The sequence below is a fragment of the Talpa occidentalis genome, unplaced genomic scaffold, assembly GCF_014898055.3.
Source record: "Talpa occidentalis isolate TD23 unplaced genomic scaffold, MPIMG_talOcc4v2.1 talOcc4.12, whole genome shotgun sequence".
NCBI classification, from domain to species: domain Eukaryota; kingdom Metazoa; phylum Chordata; class Mammalia; order Eulipotyphla; family Talpidae; genus Talpa; species Talpa occidentalis.
In genome coordinates this window covers 53,433,424-53,456,922 of record NW_023601212.1, presented here as the reverse complement: position 1 = coordinate 53,456,922, position 23,499 = coordinate 53,433,424, and the positions used below count along the sequence as shown (strand labels likewise).

Genomic DNA, 23,499 nt, shown 5'->3' with positions numbered 1-23,499 from the left:
AGTTAGGTGCTAACAGTTTTGAGTACTCGCCAGTCTCCATTTTAACTCGGAACATATGGTTTTGGGTAGAGGCAAATTTCAGGCATAACAGCCAGTGAACCATTTTAACCTTAGTTTCCGCATGGACATATTTTTCATTATTGATGAGAGGATTAATTTTTGTTATTTGTTGTTGTTTTTGTAGAACATGGCCAGCATTCAATAAATATGTCATTGAAACAAAAAATGGATTGTTAATGTGAAATTGCTATTTCCCATTAGAGTCAGAATCCACGCCACCAGGCTGGGATATCATACTGAGGGGTTTGGGGCCCACATGACTGAAAGATATTTAATGTACAGGTGACTGCAGCAGCATCCTTGTTAGCCCTAGATTCTCAGACAATGACAAGTTGCAGACCCCCTGAGAGATTTTTGTGATGGAATACAACTTGTATTCATTCCAGTTACTTCTCTGGCTCTGGGTCTCACTCCTCTGTCTGCTTGCTAGAATGTAAGATGTTCCATGACTAAGTAGAATAAATTCATTTGCTTTTAATTTTTTCACAATGTACAGGATTTTTGTTCCAAATTTGTGCAGACTTGGTGACTGGTTATTAAACTCTTTACCAGCACAAGAGTCAGCAAACCAATCTGCAGGATGTAACGTTAGTGGAAAGAAGTAGGGAGAGAAGTGGTAGAGTCTTACTTTTCTTTGGTAGCCTTCACAAATAGGTAGTCCTGTTAGAGGTGGGCTGGGGTGGGAGAGGAACTTAAAATTGACTGATGAGAGCTATGGCTCCCTGAACACCTTCTTTTCCTCCTCTCACTATGGCCGGATTTGACTCCTTAGGTCACAGTGGGCAGTATCTTTGAAGTCGTCTGGGCAATCTTCAGACCAGGAACATCTTTTGGAATCAGTGTCTTGAGAGCTCTCCGGCTTCTAAGAATATTTAAGATAACCAAGTAAGTGATCAGAATTGGAACTCTTTCCAAGCACCCTGGAGAATGAAAACTTCTTTCCGCTTTATATTTCCTTGTGTCTCCTATTCCCCCTTACCACATTTCCACTTCCCTGCCCCACCCCCAATCCATTCTTCAGTTTCTCCTCCTCCTCCAAAGAGCCAACCAGAAGAATTTTTATGACACCAGATCCCAGGCCACATATTACTGCCATCTCGCCCTCCTACAAGTCTACAAATGCACCTTAGTTCCCAGACCACCATACCACTGTCCAGCTGGAATTGGGGATAACTTGGGATTCAGTGTTTACCACCATCTGGGTTTTGTAGGTATTGGGCATCACTACGGAATTTGGTGGTCTCCTTGATGAGTTCCATGAAGTCTATCATCAGTTTGCTCTTCCTCCTCTTCCTCTTCATCGTTGTGTTTGCTCTCCTAGGAATGCAGCTGTTTGGAGGCAGGTAAGCACCAACAGGCTTTCAGCCAAAGGAAATTTAAAACCCAGTTTTCGCCTGTGAGCACCAGGGTCATTCATTTGATCACCATGTTATCTTTCCGTGGCTTAAATTGGAAGCTAAGTGCCTATGTGGAATAAATACCTTTGCTTTTAATTTTTTCACAATTTACAGGATTTTTGTTCCAGGGACTCCCCCGCCCTCTTTGGAGCAATACTTGAAATTTATAGCATGGAACCTTGTAACTCAGGATTAGTCTAAACCCCGTTTCATTCCCCATACCCTTCAAAATCAATAGCAGTCACTAATATCATCTTTGAAAGTTCCATGGAATGGGAAAATTAGAAAGAGGAGGATGTAGAAAGGGGAAAAGAAGCAATGAAAAATGTATATTCTTAGGGAGGGGAAACTTGGTGTGTGAGGTTTCCATTCCAGTCTTCTCTCCGAATTCCCCTTTCAGGTTTAACTTTAATGATGGTACTCCTTCGGCAAACTTTGACACCTTCCCTGCAGCCATCATGACTGTATTCCAGGTAAGAGGCCAACTGGCAGTTTAAAAATATGTTGGATCCTTTGGACCACACACTGCAAAATAATGATAGTTAGGAGACCCTGCTTCTCCTCTCCAGGCTCCTCCCAGAGAACTGTGCTCTCTTGCTTGTTGAGTAACCACCTCTGCGTCAATTCCTCAGATTTCTGTAGCTCAGATCTTACAATAATAAAAGATCTCCACTTTTATGACCTCACTGCCCTTCTCTGAACTTATGAGTTTCCAAGAGTTGGAAGGCTAAGGCATTTAGTAACAAATTGCCTTCCTGGTTTTCTGAAATTGGGAATGTCTTCTAACCCATTTTTCTACTTAATGCAGTATCTTTTACATTCTTTGCCCCCCAACTTCCCTCCCCCCCAAAATACCACCTTTTTAAATCCTGGGGGAAATTCAAAATCGATAATGTCTTAGAGCTAAACAAAAGTACCATTTAGCCAGAACCTGAGGGTGAACCAGACCTCTGGTTTCATGCATTGGAGCCCCAAGGCTCTTTCCAGTAATCCTTCTGCCTCAGGAACTACATCTTAGCAACTCTGGGGACAGTCATTGAACCATCAGACCACCTGATCTATGTGATTCCAGTAGGCCTGGCAACGCTGGTGGTAAAGAAGGGTAGTTTGAGGAATAGGATCTTTCCTTTTGATAATTTCCTTATGTTTTCAATGCCTAAAATTCTTTTCCATATTAAAAGAAAGTTTAGGATTATTCATGGGGAGTGACTTTTTCCCCCCTCACTGGTGGAATGGCCAAGCAGGGGGCGAATGGAAAAGGCCAGACCCGTTTATATTGGCACTGTCTTCGCAGCCAGCCCCTGTCTCTGACTTGGTTGTTGTATGCTTTGTGTAGATCCTGACAGGTGAGGACTGGAATGAGGTGATGTATAACGGGATCCGTTCCCAGGGCGGGGTCAGCTCAGGCATGTGGTCAGCCATCTATTTCATTGTGCTCACCTTGTTTGGCAACTGTATCCTTTTAAGTGTGTTCTTATTTGTGTTGCCTGCCTGCCTGCCTGGATGAACATTTGAGGAGGCGGTGGTGGTAGTGGTGGGGGGTGCTGGGGAGCAGATGGACACTGCTCAGCAGACTGAGGGAATACAAGGACCCCAATTTTAAGGAACTTGTACACTGGGTAAAGAAGATAAATAAACACCATAACAGTATTATTCAGATAATGGACTATGAATCTGTTATATTGACTAGTTAGAGGTACTACGAACTGGAGAAAATGAGAGGCCAGAAATCACTTGTAGAATGAGATCATGGCCAGATTATCATTATGATGAATTAATTACATGTCAGTACAGAACAGAGTCACCCACTTAGTAAGACTTCAAAAATATTAGTATTATGGTTATTGCTAACACTATGAAGCATAGCTAATTATTGATTGTATTTGTGCTGTACCAGTGGTTTATAGGCTCTATTTCATTTGGCCCTTACCTGGTAAGACATAAGAGAAATAACTTGATCAAAGCCAAACAATTCTACATTGAAAAGGAAGACTGGAGCCCACAGCTGTCTGACAAGACACCCAATGCCTGATCACAGGATCTAGCACAAGAAGATGTAGGTTTTTGCGACAGCAGCTCTGCTTACCAGCTGTGTGGCCTTGGGAAACTCACTTAATCTCTCTAAACTTTTAATTTTCATTTCTGTAAAGGAGGACAGTGATATTCTATCTCCTTTTGTTGCTGTGAATAATAAATGAGGTGATTTGTTTGAATGCACCTTTTAAGCTGCGAACATGGACAAGAAATTAGGGGGAGTATAGTGCCTGCTTGGGTTGGAGCTGGTAGAGTGAAAACAAAGAGCCACCTGAGGTAACCATAGTTTTGCAGTTTTCATCATCCGACAGAGAAGTGATGCTCCTATAAGCTCCTTTCCTGAAACCATCCAGGGCCCTGAGCAGAACTATAAACCAGAAAAGGCCATAGGAGGAAAGCAGTATGGTGAGTCACAGAAGGGGAAGGCTCGTGACAGTGACCCCAGGTCGCCCCTTTGCCCTGAGCAGAGAGTGTCAGAGCTGGGCTGTTGTACTAGAACCAGTTCTCTGTTCCACATGGGAAGGCCTCAAAGACAGTTGGAAAACTGGGAGTTCAGAGGTGAGAGTGTGGAACAGAAAAGATTTCCATAACAGTGGTGTGTGTTCTGTGTCATTTTGTTCAATGAAACGTCGGAGTCTTCCAGGACCAGGAGAATGTGAGAAGCCAGTGAACATTTTTGAGAACTGGCTGGTGACAGGGCTGAGGAATCTCATTTCCTTTTTATCTACAAGGACAGAATAACCTAGTGTGTCTAGGTATACCTCACTTCCAGGCTCCCCAAAAGGAGCAATGGGCTCCTACCTCAAGCCCCCACACATCTTGTTCAGTAATGGCCTTGTTCAATATTGCTTTGAGGAGAGGCTGTAGCTGTCCAAAGGCTTCCTCATATCAGCTGGACCCTCTGGTGGTTTGATTTGTGTATTTATTTGTTCTATGCAAAGAGATGGTATTTGAAAGGAGAGAAAACATACTCTTTCTTTTTTCTTTAAGATTTATTTATTTATACAAGAACCGGGGTACAGGCCAAATGCAAGGGAGGGCAAGAGGATTCACCAGAGACAGAGCGGGGAACAGAACAGGCAGACTGATGAAATACACTGCTGAGGGGAGCAGTGGGCAAGACAAGAGAGGTCTGCTGCACCATGTGGGATTCTCCCCATCCGGCTGGGACAGATCCCACGCTGCAGAGGCTGCGGACAGCTTCACAGTGCGGTGCTCAACCACCTGCACCACCAAGGAGGCCCAAAACATACTCTTTCTAACAGACTCCCACATCGTTTTCGTCCCTCCTCCCATGGCCTCTGTTTAAGTGAATCTTTGGAGTAACTTTTATTCATGATGGTGTCCCAGGCAGGCAAGTCATGACAGTGCCCTCTCAGCCTTGATGATTTACTTTTCTTATTTGTTCACCCTTAACTCATCACCCCAGACACACTGCTGAATGTGTTCTTGGCTATCGCTGTGGACAATCTGGCCAATGCCCAGGAGCTGACCAAGGTAAGCCCTGTTCTCTGAGGACCTGATGGTTCTTTGTGCCTTTGGGGCTTCCTCCGAAATTCTGCATTGTCTAGCTCAGGCCTGCCAGGAAGGCCCCACTGGGAGCTTCTGGACAGTTGGAGAACCACACATCCATGAAGGCAGCCTGGTTACTTTTATTGAGTGGTGAGCTTTCAACCAGCCTGGGTCTCTCATGTGATATAGAAATCACAGCTCAATCACCACAAACCCTCAGAGGTACACTTCGTGGATTTATGACATGGAGGAAAAAGAAAACACTAAAACCCTGGATTTAAGTATTCCTGTGAACTATGGCTGTATGGCCTTGACCATGTAGCTTTACCCCCTGGCTCTGGGTATGAAAGGGGTCCAGTGCATCACAGTTCTGCTGTGGCCTTCCAGTGCCCATGGTCAACTTGGAGAAGTTTCAGTAAAGGCAGAAACTATATTTCTCAAAGAGCTACTTCTTTCCTCTGGTTGATTTTTTCCCTCGCGGCGAAGGCAATACTAATTGCAGTAAGATGGTGTAGAGAGATGAGGGAAGACTTTCCCCCACATAGTGCAAGTTTGGTTGGGAGAGGCTTATGTCCCTGTGATGTTTTTGACCTTCTTCTGTGTGTTCTGTGTTGTTCCTTGCTCTTTCCTAATCCCTGAGGTCTCCTTATCTGCATGGCATGGGGGGGAAAACATTGGTTTATTTTCCTAAAAACTGGACATGAGTCCCACCTCTACCATGACTCAGCTCCTCGGCTTAGGCTAGGTCTCTGATCTCCTTTAGCATCGGTTTCTTCATCTGTAAAGTGGGAATGATGTATCTGCCTTGTGTACTTCCCAGGATTACCGTGCAGATCAATCAAATACAACTTGTGACAGTGAGAGATTGCCAAGGAAATTATTCTTAGTAACTCTGGTTCTTTTACATGAACTGAATTTCCTGGGTGTCTTCACATAATGGAGATACTCAGAAGCAGGGATGTGGGTGACGGTATGGAGGTCCCTGATTGAGCTCTCTGGTGGGGCCACTGGTGCACCCTGGTATACACCATACACCAGAGAGCTCTGCCAAGAAGGACCCTGTCCCCCACTTCCAGACACCGCAGAACATGTGAGAAGTTAGCTCCTACAGCTGACCTCCTCAGCCAAGGCCAGAAGGCCAGCTGTGCTGGGACTGGAGGGTAGGGTAGAATTCCACCACTCTCTCCCAGGGGCCCTCCCTGATTGTCTGAAGTCTCTGAGTCGACCTTACCTCGCATTGCCTTGTCAAACTTCTTCCCTGTTTGCCTCACTGCACCTGGTCTTCCAAGCTCTTTGGGGAGAGCTAAGGGAAGCTCCTCTCCTTGGTGGGGATCACAGGCAAAACCATCTCTGCTTCGTGTCTAGGATGAGCAGGAGGAAGAGGAAGCCTTCAACCAGAAGCATGCACTGCAGAAGGCCAAGGAGGTCAGCCCGATGTCTGCACCCAACTTGCCTTCTTTCGAGTGAGTTGGCTGTTCCCCCTTGACTGCCCCTTGCACTCCTGTGCTAGCAGCCATTTCACCAACTAAAACTGTATCAGCAGAGGATGACTATTGGCCCATGCAAGTACAGGGCTGAGCAAAGCCATCTCTGTTCTCAAGGAGAACATAATTTTATGACAGTGACAACTGTTGCAAAATAATTAAAACATGGCAGTAAGGCAGAGGGGAACAGTGGGGTGAAGTAATTTACGGCAATCCAGGACGGAGTCTCTGGAGAGTGGATATTTAAACAGAGATCTAAATGTGTAGGAGGTGGAGGTGGTCATGTGACTTTAGGAAGGAAAGGCCTTCCTAACAGGACAAGGTCCAGTGAGGTGGGCATGTAGGGAGCAAAGGACTAGGAGGAGGCATGGCCAGGGAGGGAGGCAGGAACTAGCTCAGGGATGTCCTGAAGGCCTGTTTAGCTTTTATATTAATTGCAATCACGGGAGGGTTTGAAGTAGAGGGATTGATATGATATACTTTACCCTTTTAAAAGGTCACTCTGCATTCTGGAGGATGGATTGTAGGTACTAAGCATGGAGGCAGGGAGAAAAAGTTGACTCTTCTTGTAGGGTATGTGAGAGATGAGGCTGGTTTAGAACAGGTGGTGGCTGTAGGGGAAGAAAGTCATCCCTGTCCATTTCTATTTTGTCTGGAGAACCAGTGGGATGAGCTACTGGACTTAATGTAATGGGGTGGGGTTGTAAAATAGAAGAAACAAATGATTCTCCCAGGTTTTAAGGTTTGAGACCAAGCAACTGGGTAAATGGTGCTGTATGCTGAAACTTGGAGGATGATGGAAACCGAAGGTTTGTTTTGGTCACATTGAATCTTGGTACTTATAAGACATCCAGATGAAGATGCTGATAGGCCGTTGGTTACATGGGTCTGGAGCTTAGAGGAAAAGCCGGGCTTAGAAATAAAGCTTTGGGAGGAGCTATTTGCATATGAGTGGTATTTAGGCTGCCCACATGGGTGAGCTGACCCAGGGAGGGTCTGGTGGAGAAAAGCAGGTATTATGGTGTGGCTGAGGACCTGCCAGGGAGCAGCCAGGAGGTGGGAGGAAGAACCAGGAAGTGTGTCATCCTGGAGACCTAGTGGGGAAAACCCTCCAGGTGGAGGGTCAGAGTGGTGCTAGATGCTGCTGAAACATCAGTCAGATGAGGATAGAAATGCACCCATCAGCATTGGCAAAATGAAAGCTCTAGTGATCTTCAGGGAAGTGGTTTCAATGGCCTGGTGGGAAGATCATCCAGTTGGAGTGATTTGGGGAGAAAATGGGGGCAGGTGATAGAGTAGTAAGTAAAGAATCTTCAGGATCCAGCCTGGGTCTGGGGTTGCAGGTAGAACCAGGGCATGAGGGGCTCATCTCTTCATGATATAAAAGAGCATCCCTGAATTCCTGTTGTTGTTTCTGGGCTGCAGAACCAACTGTGTGAGTGACCTGGGGTATCTGTGGGGAGGGTCTCAAGCTCTGGGAGGTGGAACTCTATCCTGGCACTAGACCTTGTCATTAACCAAATAAACCTGGTGAGGGAGGAGTCCTTCTTTTTCCAGAGCTCCCATGTGGGTATCTGGGGTACCATCTGCCTCGCCTTGTAGGGATGTTCTGGAATCACAAAGGCTCTGCACAGCTTTTATCTTGAGCTTTCCTTTCAAAACTAAAGGCCTGGCATCTGGGACCCTGCTCTGTAAGGGAGGAAATCCCATTCCTTAAAGATTGATGGAAAAAGGCAAAACAACTCCTTTTCTAAAATATTCTCTGTGCTTTGAGTAGTTTCTATCCCACCTTTCTAAACTCACAAGTTTGTGTTAAAAATACACACAGGTATCCGAACGTGCCAACGGGGAGGGCTCGCTGCTGCTGGGAGCGAGCGGTTCTGTTACTGAGATGAAGCCTGGGGGAGGAGTGGGTTTGGAGATGTGAGTCTGGTGGATGCTTGGCCCAGAGTAGAACTTGCTATTTGTGGAATGAAAGAATGAATGGAATGTTGTAGGCAGGCATCAGGCTGCAGGATCCTCACAGCATGAGGCTGTGGCTGCGGTGCACATGCTGTAGGCGGGAGCTGTGTCAGGGTACATGCTGCTCAGGGGTGTAGGCCTGACCACTGATTTCAGGACTACAGTGTAACCAAGTGAGAACACAGCTGTCCATGGGAGAACACGGAAACGCCATTGTCCCCAATAGAGAGCCTGATGCTAGTCAGTCTGTCTCATGCTCTATGGCCTTTGCAGAGGACCATGGAGGATTTGGAATCTGTTTCCTAACTTTGAAATGGGAAGAATCCCGACTGCCCTTCCTGCTCCACAAGGTTACTGTGGGTGTGCGTGAGGGCACATGTGCCTGAGTTGGAGATAGGAGGCAGTTAGTTTCTCTGTGATTTAGGTTTGCACATTTGTTTGTTATTCTGATGAGGTTTGAGTTTGGATCTTGGCATGTGTGAGTGAGGTAAAGGAAAGTTTGAGGTGTGTATTTGATTTATGTGAGAATTAAGAGATTGGTTCTCTCATTTGCTGGATGTGTGTGTGTGTGTGTGAGAGAGAGAGAGAGAGAGAGAGAAAGAGAGAGAGAGAGAGAGGGTGTGAGAGAGAGAGAGAGAGAAAGAGAGAAAGAGATTGATTCTTCCATTCACTTAGACTCTTACACACATGCTCCTGGGGGACTTTTTGAATATTTGAGAATTTGCAAATAGATGGTATAAAGTGTTTTTTTCTAGTGGGTGTGCATGCTGTCTGGAATGCATGCTTCTATTTCTCTGTGCTACCCTTGCCTCATGGCACTGCCACCCCGCACATACCACTTGGCATTGTAGCTGCAAACACTGAGAGGTGCATTCAGTTGGGGAGCTCACAGATAACCCCATGATGGTATCTGCATCCATCCCATGGGTGCCAGGTACAGAGCGCCTCTTCCAGACACTGAATGTGACTCAGACCAGCTGCTCTGCTCCCTTGGCTCCACCCTGGTCTCAGGCTCCTTTGTGGATGTAGTTCCAGGCGGTGGTAGAGCAGAGCCTGTCTGCCAGGAGTGTTCTCAGCTGGTGGGTGTCAGGGGAGGAAACAGCATCTGCCACCCTTCCAGGTCCAGGAAGGCCCAAGGGATGAGGCTGTCAGTCTGGTGGAGCAGGCTGACCCTACGCTCACAGCTTCTTTACTCCAGGCATCATGTCCACCCCTGTGAGGAACGCCCACCCCTGCCACTCTGACCTTGCACTGGCTTTTTGTCCAAAATGACACAGCCTGTGTGTGTAGAGAAGAGAATTTTCCCTGGGCAAGACCAAGAAGGTGAATACTGTGTTTTTACCCACCTGAGCCGCCAAACCACCATGGCCTCTAGCCAGGGCTGCTGTGCTCCATAAGCACAGGGTGCCATTCACGTTCTGCAGGATGTGGTGGCCCTGCTTTTGGCCCTGCCACTGTCTTGTGGCCTTGGTGGTATGTATACCAACCACGTGTTCCCTGCCTGACTTGTGAGATCGGAGTCATACACCATTGTGAATATGCTGGAAATACTTGGGGAAATACATCTTCATTCAGGGTTGCAGGGTTTCCACGTAGGCGTCTGACGGGTTTCTAGGTGAAAGTGCGAGAGCATGCAGTGTGAGTGTGTGACTGTGAGAGATGGTCTGTCCTTTGAGTCTCTGCCTGAGACTTGGAAAACTAGACCCCCATGTTTGCACAAATCAAAGAATCAAAATCCACTCCCTTGGAGAATTGAAGGTTAGGAGTCAACAGAAGGCACATGGGCACCTGGGGGGCCCTGTGCCTCTCCCCGAAGTCACAGGTGGCTGTGGGGCTTGCGGTTCAGAAAGGTCAGGATGCACTGAACCTGTTCGTTTTTCTTTCCCAGAAGAGACAGAAGGAGAAGACACCACATGTCGATGTGGGAGCCGCGCAGCAGCCACCTGTATGTGTGCGCGGTCATGTGTGGGTGTGGGGACACAGTGTCTTTGTCCTTGTTGTGGACGGTGTGGCACTAGGCGTGCTGTCAGCATGTGTGGGGCCAGTGCGTGTGTGTGTGTGTTCTGTGCACAAGGTTTGTGGACGTGCCCCTTGTGCCTTTCAGCACGTGCTTCTCTCAGTGTGTGTCTAAGGTCCGTGACCCCGTGTGCCGTCCCTCTGCTGTGTGGCCTGCGAGTGGGCGTCCTTGCCAGCGAGCACGCCTTTTGTGCAGGCAGTAGTGTGCAGCTATGTATGGGCCTCTGTAAGGTTGTGTGCGGGCATGTGAGTATCCCCTGAACAGCTGCAGGTGTGTGCCCGCAGGCACATGTGTGTGAAGGAGCAGGTGACCACCCTTCCCGTGCAAGTCTGCTCTGGGTGTGCTCTTGTGTGTGTCACGTTTGTGTGTTCTGCTGCCACGCGAAGGCTCTTTTTGGCCCCCTAAACAGTTTTGAGCATGAGCTGCTGGTGTGCTCTGCACACACCATCCTGTGGTTATTATTAGCTGTTGTGACAGATACCCAGTACTCATGTTTTGAGGGTGAGGCCAAACCTTTTCATAACATGGTTCGCCATCGTCATCACCCTTCGGTAGTATCCAACCATTGTACTCCCCAGCCCTTGCTATCCTAGGCTGCAGTCTGCAAGGGGAAGGAGAGAGTGCGCAAGGGAAGAAAGTTCTCTGACCTGGATAGGCCACTGCTGGACACAGAGGGTTGAGATAGAGCAGGGGGAGCAAGGATGACAACTGGAAGGTCTTCTACTCTCTGCAGGCCCCAGGGCTGGTCCCTCCCCAGCCCAGCCTTCTGCTGCTGCAGAGCAGGGATGAGCATGAGACCTCATGGACTGGGGGCCCTAGTCCAACCACTCATCCCCACATGCCCACTTGCTCGCCTGCGTCTTCTGTGCTTCCTGTCTGCAGGTCCTGGGCTGGGCTCACCCATTCACTCCCCTTCACATCCTGCCCTTTGCCCATGGCCACGAGGGCTGGCCTGCACTCATGTGGCAGCCCTCCCTGGCCTCCAGACACATAATTTTGACTGTGGCCCTTTCCCCTTCACCAGGAGGGAGCGCAGGCGCCGGCACCACATGTCTGTGTGGGAGCAGCGTACCAGCCAGCTGAGAAGGCATATGCAGATGTCCAGCCAGGAGGCCCTCAACAAGGAGGAGGCCCCACCCATGAACCCCCTCAACCCTCTCAACCCACTGAGCCCCCTCAACCCCCTCAACGCCCACCCCAGCCTTTACCGGAGACCCCGGCCCATTGAAGGCCTCTCCCTGGGCCTGGAGAAGTGTGAGGAAGAACGCGTCAGCCGTGGAGGGTCCCTCAAAGGGGACAGAGGGGACCTGTCCAGTGCCCTGGACAACCAGCGAAGCCCCCTGTCCCTGGGCAAACGGGAGCCTCCATGGCTGGCCAGGCCCTGTCACGGGAACTGTGACCCAGCCCAGCAGGAGGCTGGAGGAGGGGAGACTGTGGTGACCTTTGAGGACAGGGCCAGGCACAGGCAGAGCCAGCGGCGCAGCCGGCACCGCCGTGTTCGCCTGGAAGGCAAGGAGCCTGCCTCGTCCTCCTCCCGGAGCCGGTCAGCCAGCCAAGAGCGGAGTCTGGATGAAGGTGTGTCCACCGAGGGGGAGAAAGAGCTTGAATCCAGGAGCAGCCATGGGAGCAAGGAACCCACAATCCAGGAAGAAGAAAGAACCCAAGACTTAAGAAGGTAAATCACCCTGGAGGCATCTCGCAGGCCTGGTGGTAGGGATCTGGAATATATGCCTTTGCAAGCCTCAGTTGCCACCTTTGTGAGATGGAAGTGACTCTAAATAATATTAACAAGGGGAATTGGCCCCTGAAAACCAAGGTCTGCTTGGGTGTGTCTTCTATTAGGAGCAGACCACGGACAGATGGATGGGAAAAAGGAGTGGACGCTGCCCTAGGACCTTGGCTCCTTTCTACCTGCTTAGGAGAGGGGGGACAGCAGAGCTCCTCAGGCTGCCTTCTCCTTTCCCTCTTACCAGATGCTTCTTAAGATCTAAACACTAGCTGTTTCTTCCCTTTTCACAGGACCAACAGTCTGATGGTGTCCAGAGGCTCCGGGCTGGCCGGAGCCCTTGATGAGGCCGACACACCCTTAGTCCTGCCCCAGCCAGAGCTGGAAGTTGGGAAGGAGGCAGCACTGACGGAGCCAGAGCCAGAGGGCAGCAGTGAGCAAGCCCTGTTGGGAGATGTCCAGCTGGACATGGGCCGAGTCATCAGCCAGAGTGAGCCTGACCTCTCCTGCGTCACAGCCAACACGGACAAGGCCACCACGGAGAGCACCAGTGTCGCTGTTGCCATCCCCGACGTGGGCCCCTTGGTGGATTCTACTGTGGTGCACAGTGAGAACACAATCCCTATTTCCCTCCCCTGAACTTCACAGGCCACCCATGACTGGGGGGAGTCAGGGACTCTGCACCCTTCCCAGTAAAGCTGCAAACCGCCCAGCAGCACAAGCTCATAACACAAGTAAAAGTAGTGGCAGTTTATGCCAGCATGCAGGAAAAATAAGTCAGAATATCACTGTTCTCAATATTAGACTTTGCCCAGAATATTTCCTTATGCTGTCGATCTCTAACTACCCTTAAGTTTTCAACAAGATGACTGTGATTTCGACCCAGTTTGCTGTTCGGCTGTTTGACTTATGACTATGTTTGACATACAACACATGACTATGTTAATGGGCTACTCTGGGACCTCCCAGGTGCTGTGCCACGTCACGAACCCCAGAGGAAGGGGATATCAGGGGACTTGCCAGCTCTGCCTCTGTTCAGTGTGTGCCTCCAAGAACTCTCCTTCTCTGGAGGCCTCAGTGGGTCCTCTGTAACATGAGAGCTTTGAACTGGATGATCTCTGGGTCTTTCCCTGTGCTAACATTTTATGAATCCATTACTCTGTTCTTTTCCTTCTTTGAGCTTTTCATCACACTTTCTCTCATATTTCTCTCAGGCAATGGTGAAAGTCTACCAGACCTTAAAGGAAAACTCAACAAGAAAGCATTTAACCCACCCTGACCCCACACCCATCCCCACTCCACCCCACAACTCATCTTACACTAATCTACCCCACAGGCCCTACTCCAAACCTAAACTGTATACCCCACCCCGTACTAACCCACACCCTACAACCATCACTCCAACCTAAACCCAATCCCTGCCTGACCCCACGCCCCATCCCAGCATTAATCCTGCTGCCCCAAGGCCACTGTATCCTGACCACAGTATCACGCCCTTGCTTTCCCCCTCCTTGACTGTTTTCCATATCTCTCTCTCACCGGGCAATCTTTTCTCCCTGTGTGCCTGTCTACTGCTCCATCTCCTCCCCATCCCATCTCTACATGAAAATGCCAACACTACATTAAACAGTAAAATTTCTCATGTCCAGTGCACTGGTTGTGACTTGGGTATGTCTCGGGATCTCAGGCTCACAAGCTTTATGGGTGGTGTCTGCTTAATTTTATATGCCTATAAGTAAGAAATGTTTTGGATGCTCTTTTATGAAAAGCAATAAGAAAGCTTGGTCCCCCTGTCCTCACTGGGGCTGGTCTATGGCCCTGGTCACAGGTTATCAGAGCAGGTTATCAGAGGGCATTTGGTTACTGACATGACTTACCTTTTGGAAGGATCTGGAATGGGCAGAAACTCAGAGGTCTGCTCACACAGAGTCTAGGGAAGTTGTGTGTTGACAGAGCAGTGGGAAGAGTTGACTGGGCCCCTTACTCCACTCTGCTGGCCTCAGCTTCTTCCACATGCTGACTTGGGTATGGAGACAGAGAATCCCCTCTGAGAGCCCCACTCAGCCTCCGACGCCTTCACCTCCCAGTCCCAGATCTGCATTCCGTGGACCACTGCATACTCATTAATCCTGGCTGGATAAAGCGCAGCTGGAAAGGCAGCCACGAACAGAGTAATGGTTTCTTTACATCTTCTGCTATGTGATTTTATTGAAAGCATTTAGGATCTTGAATTGGGAGCCCATGGTAGCTATGTGACCTTAGGAGGTGTTCCTGTTTCCCCTGAACACCAGTTATATGCAATATAACTTATAACTTACATATATATATATATATTTGTGTATGTATATATATATGTATATATACACACACACACATATATATATATATATAACTTACATGCACACACACACATACACACACACATACACACACAGAATAATGCTGGTCTACCTCTCAGGGTGCGCTGATGTGGAAGTTCAGGAAGTAAAGATATACAAAAAATCCAGATTTTAGATATAAAATCTAAACTTGGTAAACTTTACAACAGGAACAACCATTCTGTTTACCGCTCTGTTACCTGGGGAAACATGGTTACTGTCATTTATATGGTTAAAAAAAAAAGCCCAAAACTATCCCACATAAATTCAAGGTGAGGAGAGCAAGGGCTTAACTCAGTATCATCTAACAAAACTCTGATGTTCTCAGGCCTCTGCAGGCACACTCCCATCACCTGTCCTGTCCCCAGGGGGGGAAGAAGGGCACATGTTGCAAGGTTTGTGATGGTGTCAAAATGTCCCTCTTTCAGTTAGCAACAAGACTGATGGTGAGGCCAGCCCTTTGAAGGAGGCAGACATCAAAGAGGATGAGGAGGAGGTGGAGAAGAAGAAGCAAAAGAAGGAGAAGCGGGAAACAGGCAAAGCCATGGTGCCCCACAGCTCCATGTTCATCTTCAGCACCACCAACCCGTAAGACATCCCCTCCCCCGCCTTTGGTGCTGGGCACACAACCAGGGTCTGAGCACAGGACAGAGTGATGTGAGGGTCTGGTCAGCTTCCTGGTTCTTCTTTGGGTGGGGGAAGGCCAGGCATGTGAAGCACCAGGTGCTAGCAGGTGAGATGGGTCATGAACTTAAAATTCCTTTGACTCCTGTGCCCATGGTCTAGGGAGCCATTCAGCACAGGAAAGCACCAGTACAGGATCTTTCACCTAGTAATGGGTGATATGGGTGACGGTGGCGGGGTGGTCAAGAAAGAAGACCACTTGAGGACATGTCCCCGAATATTCTAGAGGTGGACAGAGTCGAGAGCATGGAACCCAGAATGGGCAGAGCATTCCCTGGAGGTTAAGAGTATTGGTCCCACTGTGCAAGATAATGATGCTGAAATGGGACCCTCGAGCAGAGGTCAGGATATGAGATGGGAGTGGCTGAGAAGTGTCTGGAAGGTTAGATTCAGGAAAGATGATATTTTGAAAGAGAAGCTGCCTCTGCTCTGGAAGTGAGTATGATGCACACGTAGGCCAGCTTCTGAGTCTCCAGAGATGAGCCTTTCCTTAGCTGCATGGCCAGTGTTTGGGCAGAGTCCAGAAAGGAGGCACCTGGGTGAAGGTGTGTCAGGCCACCTGAGGCCAGAATGCTGTCTATGGATATCATCACTTTACTAGATCGCCCAGGGCTCGTGCAAACCTGTTGCTGCTTTCATCAGTGATGTTAGAATCCAGGTCTATTTCTTGGTTCTTATCATTGCTATATCCCAGTTTCCATACAGTGGGGGAGTGGACCTTGAGTACAGCAGTGGGGTGGGATGGGGGAGAGACCAGGGACCAGGTAGCCCCCCTGAGCGTGTGGCCTGGTGCTGACTGCTGCCCCTGGTCTGATGTGCTTGCAGATAATGGATCTTGGCTTACGTACTGCAGCTCTAACCAATCTGATTACCTCCCCCACTGGGGCTTTAAATCAAGGGTTGTGCCTGAGAAATTAAATTGCTCTCCCCAGGCTCCTTCTCGTGAGGGCCTGGCTGTCTGGAGGAGTCTGGTGTACGTGGAGGTGGAGGTGGGGAGGGCAGGAGCAGCCAACTCAGCAGACTCAGCCAGATCAGCAGAACATCTCTTTCTCCCCTGTTCTGTGCACACCCCCGCCCCCCAACCCACCGCCCGCAGGATCCGCAGGGCCTGCCACTACATCGTGAACCTTCGCTACTTTGAGATGTGTATTCTCCTGGTCATCGCGGCCAGCAGCATTGCCCTGGCAGCTGAGGACCCAGTCCTGACCAACTCGGAGCGCAACAAAGTGGGTGTCCATTCCAGCATTAGAGGTGAACCGAGGAAGGTTCTGGGGAATGAGAACGGATAGCGAAGTCACCCATTCTGGCTGTCAGGGTGAAGGGTGAACCTTTTTAAGACTACCCCCTTTGCCCAAACCCTCTCCCTGACACTGCACAGCTTCATGGCTCAGCTGCAGGCCTTATACAGAGTCACCCAGGGCCACAGCTGCCTGAGGGGCCTAACATCAGCTGATGGGTGACATGTATGTCCTTGGAGAATTGAGACACCTGGAGGGCCCGAGGCTGTACACAGACGTAGGAGGGAGGAGGGTAGAAACTGACCAGGATTCCCGGTCCTGAGCCAGAACTGTTCAGGGGGAGAAGTGTGGGGTACAAGGAGAGAAAGGCCAGAAACTGACCACCTGGTCCTTGACTCCAGCAGGACCTAAGGCTACTTTGCATCCTGCGTCCAACCAGCCGTGACAATTCAGCCTGAGGCAGAAATGCATAGGGTTGGGTGTGCCTGCAGCCTGCATGTATTTGTGGCAGGTGGAAGTGTGTGTAGGCTGAGGGACCCCCGTGACCCCTATCCCCCCACTACATGTGTCTTACAGGTCCTGAGGTATTTTGACTATGTCTTCACTGGCGTGTTCACCTTTGAGATGGTTATAAAGGTAAAATCCCCCAGAGAGAACCTGGGCTCCGGTACAGCTGGGTCACCCATTCCTCTCCTGTAGAACCCTTCCCCCATGCTGTCACCAGCCGGCTAATGCCAACCTCAGTGTCCACTTCCTCAGGTCTGGGGATCCTCTGAAATCTCTGAAGAGTGGCATCGGGCTGTGGAGATGGCCCAGGGAGGAGCTGGGCTGGCAAAGAGAGTGCAGTCAGGCTTGGGGGCTTGCCTCCCTCATGTGCCCCCTGGCTTGAGCCCCCTGGTGCATGTCAAGGGTTAGATAGGGATGAGTCTCCCTGGACACCATCTGGTCCCATCTACCCCCCAGTCTGTTCCCCACCACCCTAATTCACTCCCATATGGGGTTTTGCCCTTCTGTGCAACAGAGGTTGTGCCTGGAGCTCTGAGTCACTGCTGAAAGGTGTCAGTGTTCTGTGACCTCCAGGTAACCTAGTTGCACCCCAGTGCTCTGAGAAGAGGCCCCGGGCTCACAGATTTGTGCAGCGAGCCCATGGGACCTGCGTCCTCTTGCACTACACATCCCGGGAAGGGCTGGTTCTGGAGATGACGCTGGCTATGGAGGTGTCACCTTAAGCACCCTGGAGCTCAGGGTGTGCCCTGCCACTACCTCCTGGCTCATCTGTGGCTATTCACATCCCTGTCCCACAGATGATAGACCAGGGCTTGATCCTGCAGGATGGGTCCTACTTCCGAGACCTGTGGAACATCCTGGACTTTGTGGTGGTGGTTGGTGCCTTGGTGGCCTTCGCTTTGGCGTAAGTAACTCTCTCTTTATATTCAATTTTCTTCCCTCCCTACTTCCTGAGATCCTGGCGGATGTGAGGCCTCCTCCAGGGCCAGCCTGAAAAGTAATTCACTCAGAGTCGAACTAAAAATGTTGGCCTGGAAACCTACCCCTAAGAACCTTGCAGCATCAGCTCACATTAGTTCACAGAGGGAAGGAGGAGCAGGGATAGTAGCTAGGGAGAATTCAGAGGCCCTGGAGCTCCTCTCTTGTACATGAGTGCGTGCGGGTAGGTGCTTGCCAGAGTGGGCAGTGCCACCGTGGTCTCCAGGAGGGATCTAGGGGTGTGCGCTTCCATTTCTCAATTCTGTCAAACAGTGATCAGCTTGAAAGGAAGATGGAGAGTTGAGGCTCACAGAATTTGAGCATGGACGTTCTTTGCCCGGGAGCAGGACTCTCCCTCAGTGTGAGTCCTTCCAGGGACATAAGCACGTTACTGATAATGTTTCATTCTAGAAGGAAAGACGTTACCAAACTTCCTGGATAACAGACTTCGAAAAAATAGCCTTCACCTATTCAGGTAACAGTAAACCAGGTTCATTATACTTAGGGGATTTTTTCAAATATTGATCCAGCTGTAGCAGGTTTTCACCCACGTTCTGATTTTCCATACTGAATCCAGCCAAGGAAGGGGCTCTCTTAGTCCTCCGGGGATAGCCAGGAGGCAGGCGTGTCATCAGTCTTTTCCCTAAGCTGGTACTAGGTAGGTGTCAGGGTGCCATCAGGAGGAGGGACATTTTGAGGCAGTCTCTGCGTGCCTGCCTCGTTCCACAAGTCCCACGGTCCCCCTCAGATGTAGAGCAGTGGTGACAGGCTGGAGGGCTGTCATTTGTCTTGTTCTTACTCTGTACCCTATGAAACATGGCAGTGGTGGTTTTGGTGCTGATGGCAGGTGAAGCCTTAGCAGCCACAAAGCTGAAGTCTCTCTGTTGGTCCTCAGATCAGGTATTCTGCGGGGTACCCCAAGAATCCTCTGATTCTGAGGTCCACACTGAGTGTGCATTATAAAGCATTTATAAGAACACTCAGGTCTCCTTAAGCCTAATACCTGTGTAGGGAAGTGGGCAGAGGTTAGGTCTGGCCTTCCCTATTCCTTGTCCTCACCATATAGCCCCTGCTTTTGAGGCTATATGGAGACACCAAGTGTTTGCCAACTATGAATGCCTCAAGCTGTGCCTTTCCCTCTCTGAGGTTTCAAGAAAAAATCTAGTGAGTCACTGGATCTCTGAAATCTTTTAATTATCTTTTCCTTTGTGGAAAAGAGGGATTCTTCTGATAATTATTTCCATGGGAGGACCAGAGCTGCTTTTCCTAATTTCTTCACACTCTGGTACCACTTATTCCTGCTTCCTGGTTTCCTGCACGAAAAAGCAGAGATGGCTTCAACTTTGGCATTCCTGGGTCTCTGCACTCCAAGCATATTCCCTCATTTGTGGGAGCAGGGTATGTGGGGTGGGGGAGACCTGGAGCCAGCTGTCTCATAGGGGAGTCACGTGACTGCCAGTTTATGAGATTCAGCACCTTCTAGAGGATGCTGTATGGTGACTGTGACTCTCAGGATTCACATCTGCATTGTTTAGTGAAGGGATGAAGGTGGCCAGTGGGCAGGGACTGCAGCTCAGGAGGAAATGCATGAGAGGACAGGCGTGAGTGTCTGTGTGCACACACATGCACCCCTGCTCTCCAGGCCCCTCACCTCTGCATTCCTACTGCTCCACATGTAACTGGATGGGCTCAAATCAAGTCACCAGGTGAGCTGTTCTGGGCTGGATTCTAAATAGTAAATTCACCACTTCTAATGGCTTGTCAACACAAACAGTTTTCAAAGAAAAATAATTGGCTCTTCTGTTCTCACCTCCTCCCCCACTGGGGCCTGTGCCTCATCCAGCATTGTGTGAGCTCTCTGCAGCTGATGCTGAAGCTCCCCACGGCTGTCTGCTGTAGTAGCAGGGCATGAGGTAAGGTCAGGACTCCCTGGCACATGGGGGATCTGGATCACAGCCGTGCTTGGCCTTTCAATATTCAGCCCTTAGCCAGAAAGAGAAACATGAGTCAATCTGCCTCTTGATGCCAGAAGGAACCGGAATTCTCACATTAGCTTTTATTACATTCTTTTTATTGAAGCGTGTCACTTTCCTGACACTTGACACTGCCCGTGTCTTGGAGATGGACGCCGTGCTTTGAATGCATCCAGAAACAGACAGCTGCAGGGGTGGAGCTGGTTCGGAATCCATTCAGTGAAATGCATAGGCACAGATGACATTAGATTTAGGCGGGCCCTCAGGAGCCATAGAATGTGGTAGTATGGCTCTGGTTTAGAGCTTGGGGCTTGGATGTGAAGGTATAAGTGTGCACAGGTGAGAACGGAACAACGACTCAGAGCCCCCTGCTAGCACGTGCTCACACTTGCAGAGCCTTGCAATAGCAGAACATACATGTCTCCTTCATTATGGTACTGATGCCTCTCCTGTATATGTACTGCCTGCTGGTATCTGAGGTAGTCCCTTCAAACCTCAAGCTTTGCTTTGAGGCTTCTATTTTGACAGACCCTGTTCTTCTAGAACTGAAAGGGACTCTCCCAAAGCAGACTGACTGCACATTAATCTTATGAGGGGAGAAACAGTGGACAAGGTCATGCCTCACGCAAAGAAGACCCATTTACTGTGAGCTGGACAAGTCATCCTGTTCCACAGCTCTGTGTCAGAGAAAGGAAGATTAAAATTAAATGTAGCCATCAGGTACCCCATTAACTGTGGATTTAGGATGCTGGCTGAACTGGGTTGGAAATTTCCAGCAATGAGCAGATAGAAGGATGTGATTCCTCATGACTCCAGCTTTAAAGTCACCTTGATTCTGTGTCCAGCCAGAGACCCTAAAGATCATTATTGGCCATGGACTCTTGGGGTACCCACTGTAGTACTATCCTCTAACTGCCTTGAAAATGGGGTTTGGGAAGGAAATGGAGGGATAATGTGGGAGCCACATGGAGGGAGTATATGAAAGAGATGTTTCCAGTCTGCCTGCTCTTGGCATTAAGCGCCAGCATCTATGTCTTTCCATGAACACTGGAAAATACATTGCTTTTGGGGAGCCCTTTGTAGAGTGTGCACTTGGTGACCTTAGCCATATGGCACAATGGATGTGAGTCCCCCAGGGTTCTCTTTATCCACAAGTGGCACATTTGGAAGGTGGTCAGATGTGAAAGGGATCTCCACAGAACCAAGCAACATGAAGTGATCCAGTTAGGGAACATGGCTCCATACACATGCCAACCCAAAAGTCTGTTCACCAGGCCCACATGCAAAAATCGCCCGATTTAGGAGAGGAACCTTCACAGCTGCAGGAAGAGCCCAGTTCTGCAGGGTGAGTAGAAAACCCATCACCATGGCCTCCAGATTTAAAAGAAGGTTTTGGAGTCACTCGGGGCAGAAGAGTCCATGATGGGTCTCAGGAAGTATCAGTTTAGATCATGTGATGTGCCTGCCATCTGCTTCATCCACACTCATGGTGGCGGAGCCTGGCATTACAGACTAGTCTCCAGCTGGGGGAGTCTGTTGGCTGGACTTCAGCCGGCACCGAAGCTGTCTTAGAATGTTCCAGCAGATGAGGAGTTTGGGGATATGTGTGCAAGAAGACAACTAAGAAACAAGACAAATCAGGTCACTTGTTCACCAGATTGAGTAACAAAACTGCTTGGAGATGGATCGATGCTTTGCTGTCTCCTGCTTCCCAGTGCCTGGATAAAAATACCTTCATTATGGTGCTATGTGTTGTCAAGGAGAAAATTTGCTAAGGTTATGATGATTGTGTAATGGGAGCTTGTGAAGGTCCATGTGCCTCAAGAAAAGGATTAATTATTTACCACATAGCATCGTGCTAGGGCTATAATTGTTCAGAGCAAAGAAAGGTGGTGGGTCGTAAGTGACCCAAAGAGATGCTGAGGTATGCGTCAGGAAGAAATAGTCCCTGGTGGCAGCAGCTGAGCAGTGCAAAGTCAAAGTGAGGAATTCGGTTCTTCACACAAACAAATGAACTAGCCTTACCAAGTTCCAGAGAATTCTCTCTCTCAAGACAAGCTATACAAATCACCCTTTTCAACGTAAAGGGAAAATTTCCTCCCCTTTTTACATGGGTCTTGAGAATACTGAGAATTTTGAGAATATTAATTTTGCTTTCTTTTATTTCTATTTCATTCATCACACAGTCCTGTTTTGCACTTGAGAAATGGATTGATTGAGGTTTGACTCATTTGACTAGCCAGTCACCAAGTCCACTGTTAAGCAACAGAAATTTTTTTATTTCAAGTTCAGTGCTTTCTTCATTACATTAAGTTGCATTCTACCTACAGTGTTCTACTTAGTTCCATTATTCCCTGTAACTCAAAAGTGGTGGCTTGGTCTAGCTCTCCCCTCAGCCTGCAAAGCCTTCTCTCTCCAACTGGAGGCAGACCAGGCCTATGGAGAGGTGGAAGAGAAGGGCATCCATGACCTTATCAGTCCTGATGCGCCATTTTCTTCCCATGAACCCTCATAGACCCTAGACTGGCTAAGGGCTCTAGGGTAGATAGCTCAGTGTCTGAGTTCAGAAATACTGGATTATTTTGCTGTTTCCTTCTTTGCTTAAAACTTGCCCGTGGTTCCGATCTGAAAAGGTGGAGTCACATCAGAAGTAAGAGCATGGATTTCAGAGTCAGCAAACGCAGGTCTGAATTCCAGCCCTATTGGTCATTAACTCTCTTAACTCACTGGCCCTACACTTGTTCACCTGTAAGTAAAAATTAAAAATAGTTCTATTTTGGTATTGTGGGAATCGAATATGGTAAAATACATTTAGTGTCCAGGATAGTGCCAAATACTTAGTAAGTACAAATTAAATGACAGTTGTTATCGCCTACCAAGTAGTAGTCCAGGCACTTTAGCAAGGGGCATGAGGCGCCTCACAGCATGACCCCTGCCCCCATTACACTGCAACCAGAGTGTCCATCCCCCTAGTGCAAGGGATTTCTGTAGATCTCTGTGCTGTTCCCTCGGGGGCCCATGGGGAGGGCAGAAGGCCTTTCCATTTCAAGGAGGAAGGAGTCTTCAGAACCTGCTGTCCCTGCTCTGTTCCCCATGGAAGGAGGGTCCTTTCCTAGCAGAAATTAATGTGGGAGCATGTCTTGAGAAAAGTGGGACTAGAAAGCTGAAGTGCAAGATTGCAGTGAATGAAACATGAGGAAAAGCTGAAAAGAAGCTTGACAATTGAGCTGGAAAATTCTCATCTTTTACTGATGAGATACAAGAGAAATGAGGCACTTTTTCCTGGAGAGTAGCCAGGAACTTACCAAATAAGTAGGGAATAAATGGGAAAATGGGTGGCCCAATTGATTCCCCATTAAAGTGGGACCAGTGCACCCGAGCTTGTGAAATTTTCCTTAGATTTTAACATTAGAGTCAATTTTTAAACCTGATAAAATTTCAGTAATTAGCTAGGCAGCGTAAAAAAAATCCTGATTATATATTTAGCAGCAAAGACTAGCAAAGTGTTACCAAATTATTATACTTAAATGATTTGTAAAGATTGCATGA

The 23,499-nt window shown here is 48.8% G+C and overlaps 1 protein-coding gene across 6 annotated transcripts in view; it reads left to right on the top strand.

Annotated features, from left to right (window-relative positions):
• Positions 1-23,499, top strand: part of CACNA1E (calcium voltage-gated channel subunit alpha1 E) — a 464,826-nt gene that overhangs the window by 389,013 nt on the left and 52,314 nt on the right. For 5 of the 6 annotated variants that reach the window (XM_054693427.1, XM_054693426.1, XM_037506339.2 and 2 more), the window contains 12 exons: positions 833-945; positions 1,272-1,403; positions 1,858-1,930; positions 2,794-2,911; positions 4,921-4,988; positions 6,369-6,466; positions 11,491-12,141; positions 12,486-12,799; positions 14,999-15,158; positions 16,351-16,480; positions 17,069-17,128; positions 17,797-17,903. In XM_054693427.1, the coding sequence (XP_054549402.1) occupies positions 833-945; positions 1,272-1,403; positions 1,858-1,930; positions 2,794-2,911; positions 4,921-4,988; positions 6,369-6,466; positions 11,491-12,141; positions 12,486-12,799; positions 14,999-15,158; positions 16,351-16,480; positions 17,069-17,128; positions 17,797-17,903 (2,024 nt within the window). Of the gene's footprint in view, positions 1-832; positions 946-1,271; positions 1,404-1,857; positions 1,931-2,793; positions 2,912-4,920; positions 4,989-6,368; positions 6,467-10,337; positions 10,395-11,490; positions 12,142-12,485; positions 12,800-14,998; positions 15,159-16,350; positions 16,481-17,068; positions 17,129-17,796; positions 17,904-23,499 lie in introns of all 6 variants that reach the window. The other variant, XM_054693430.1, reaches the window with a different exon arrangement.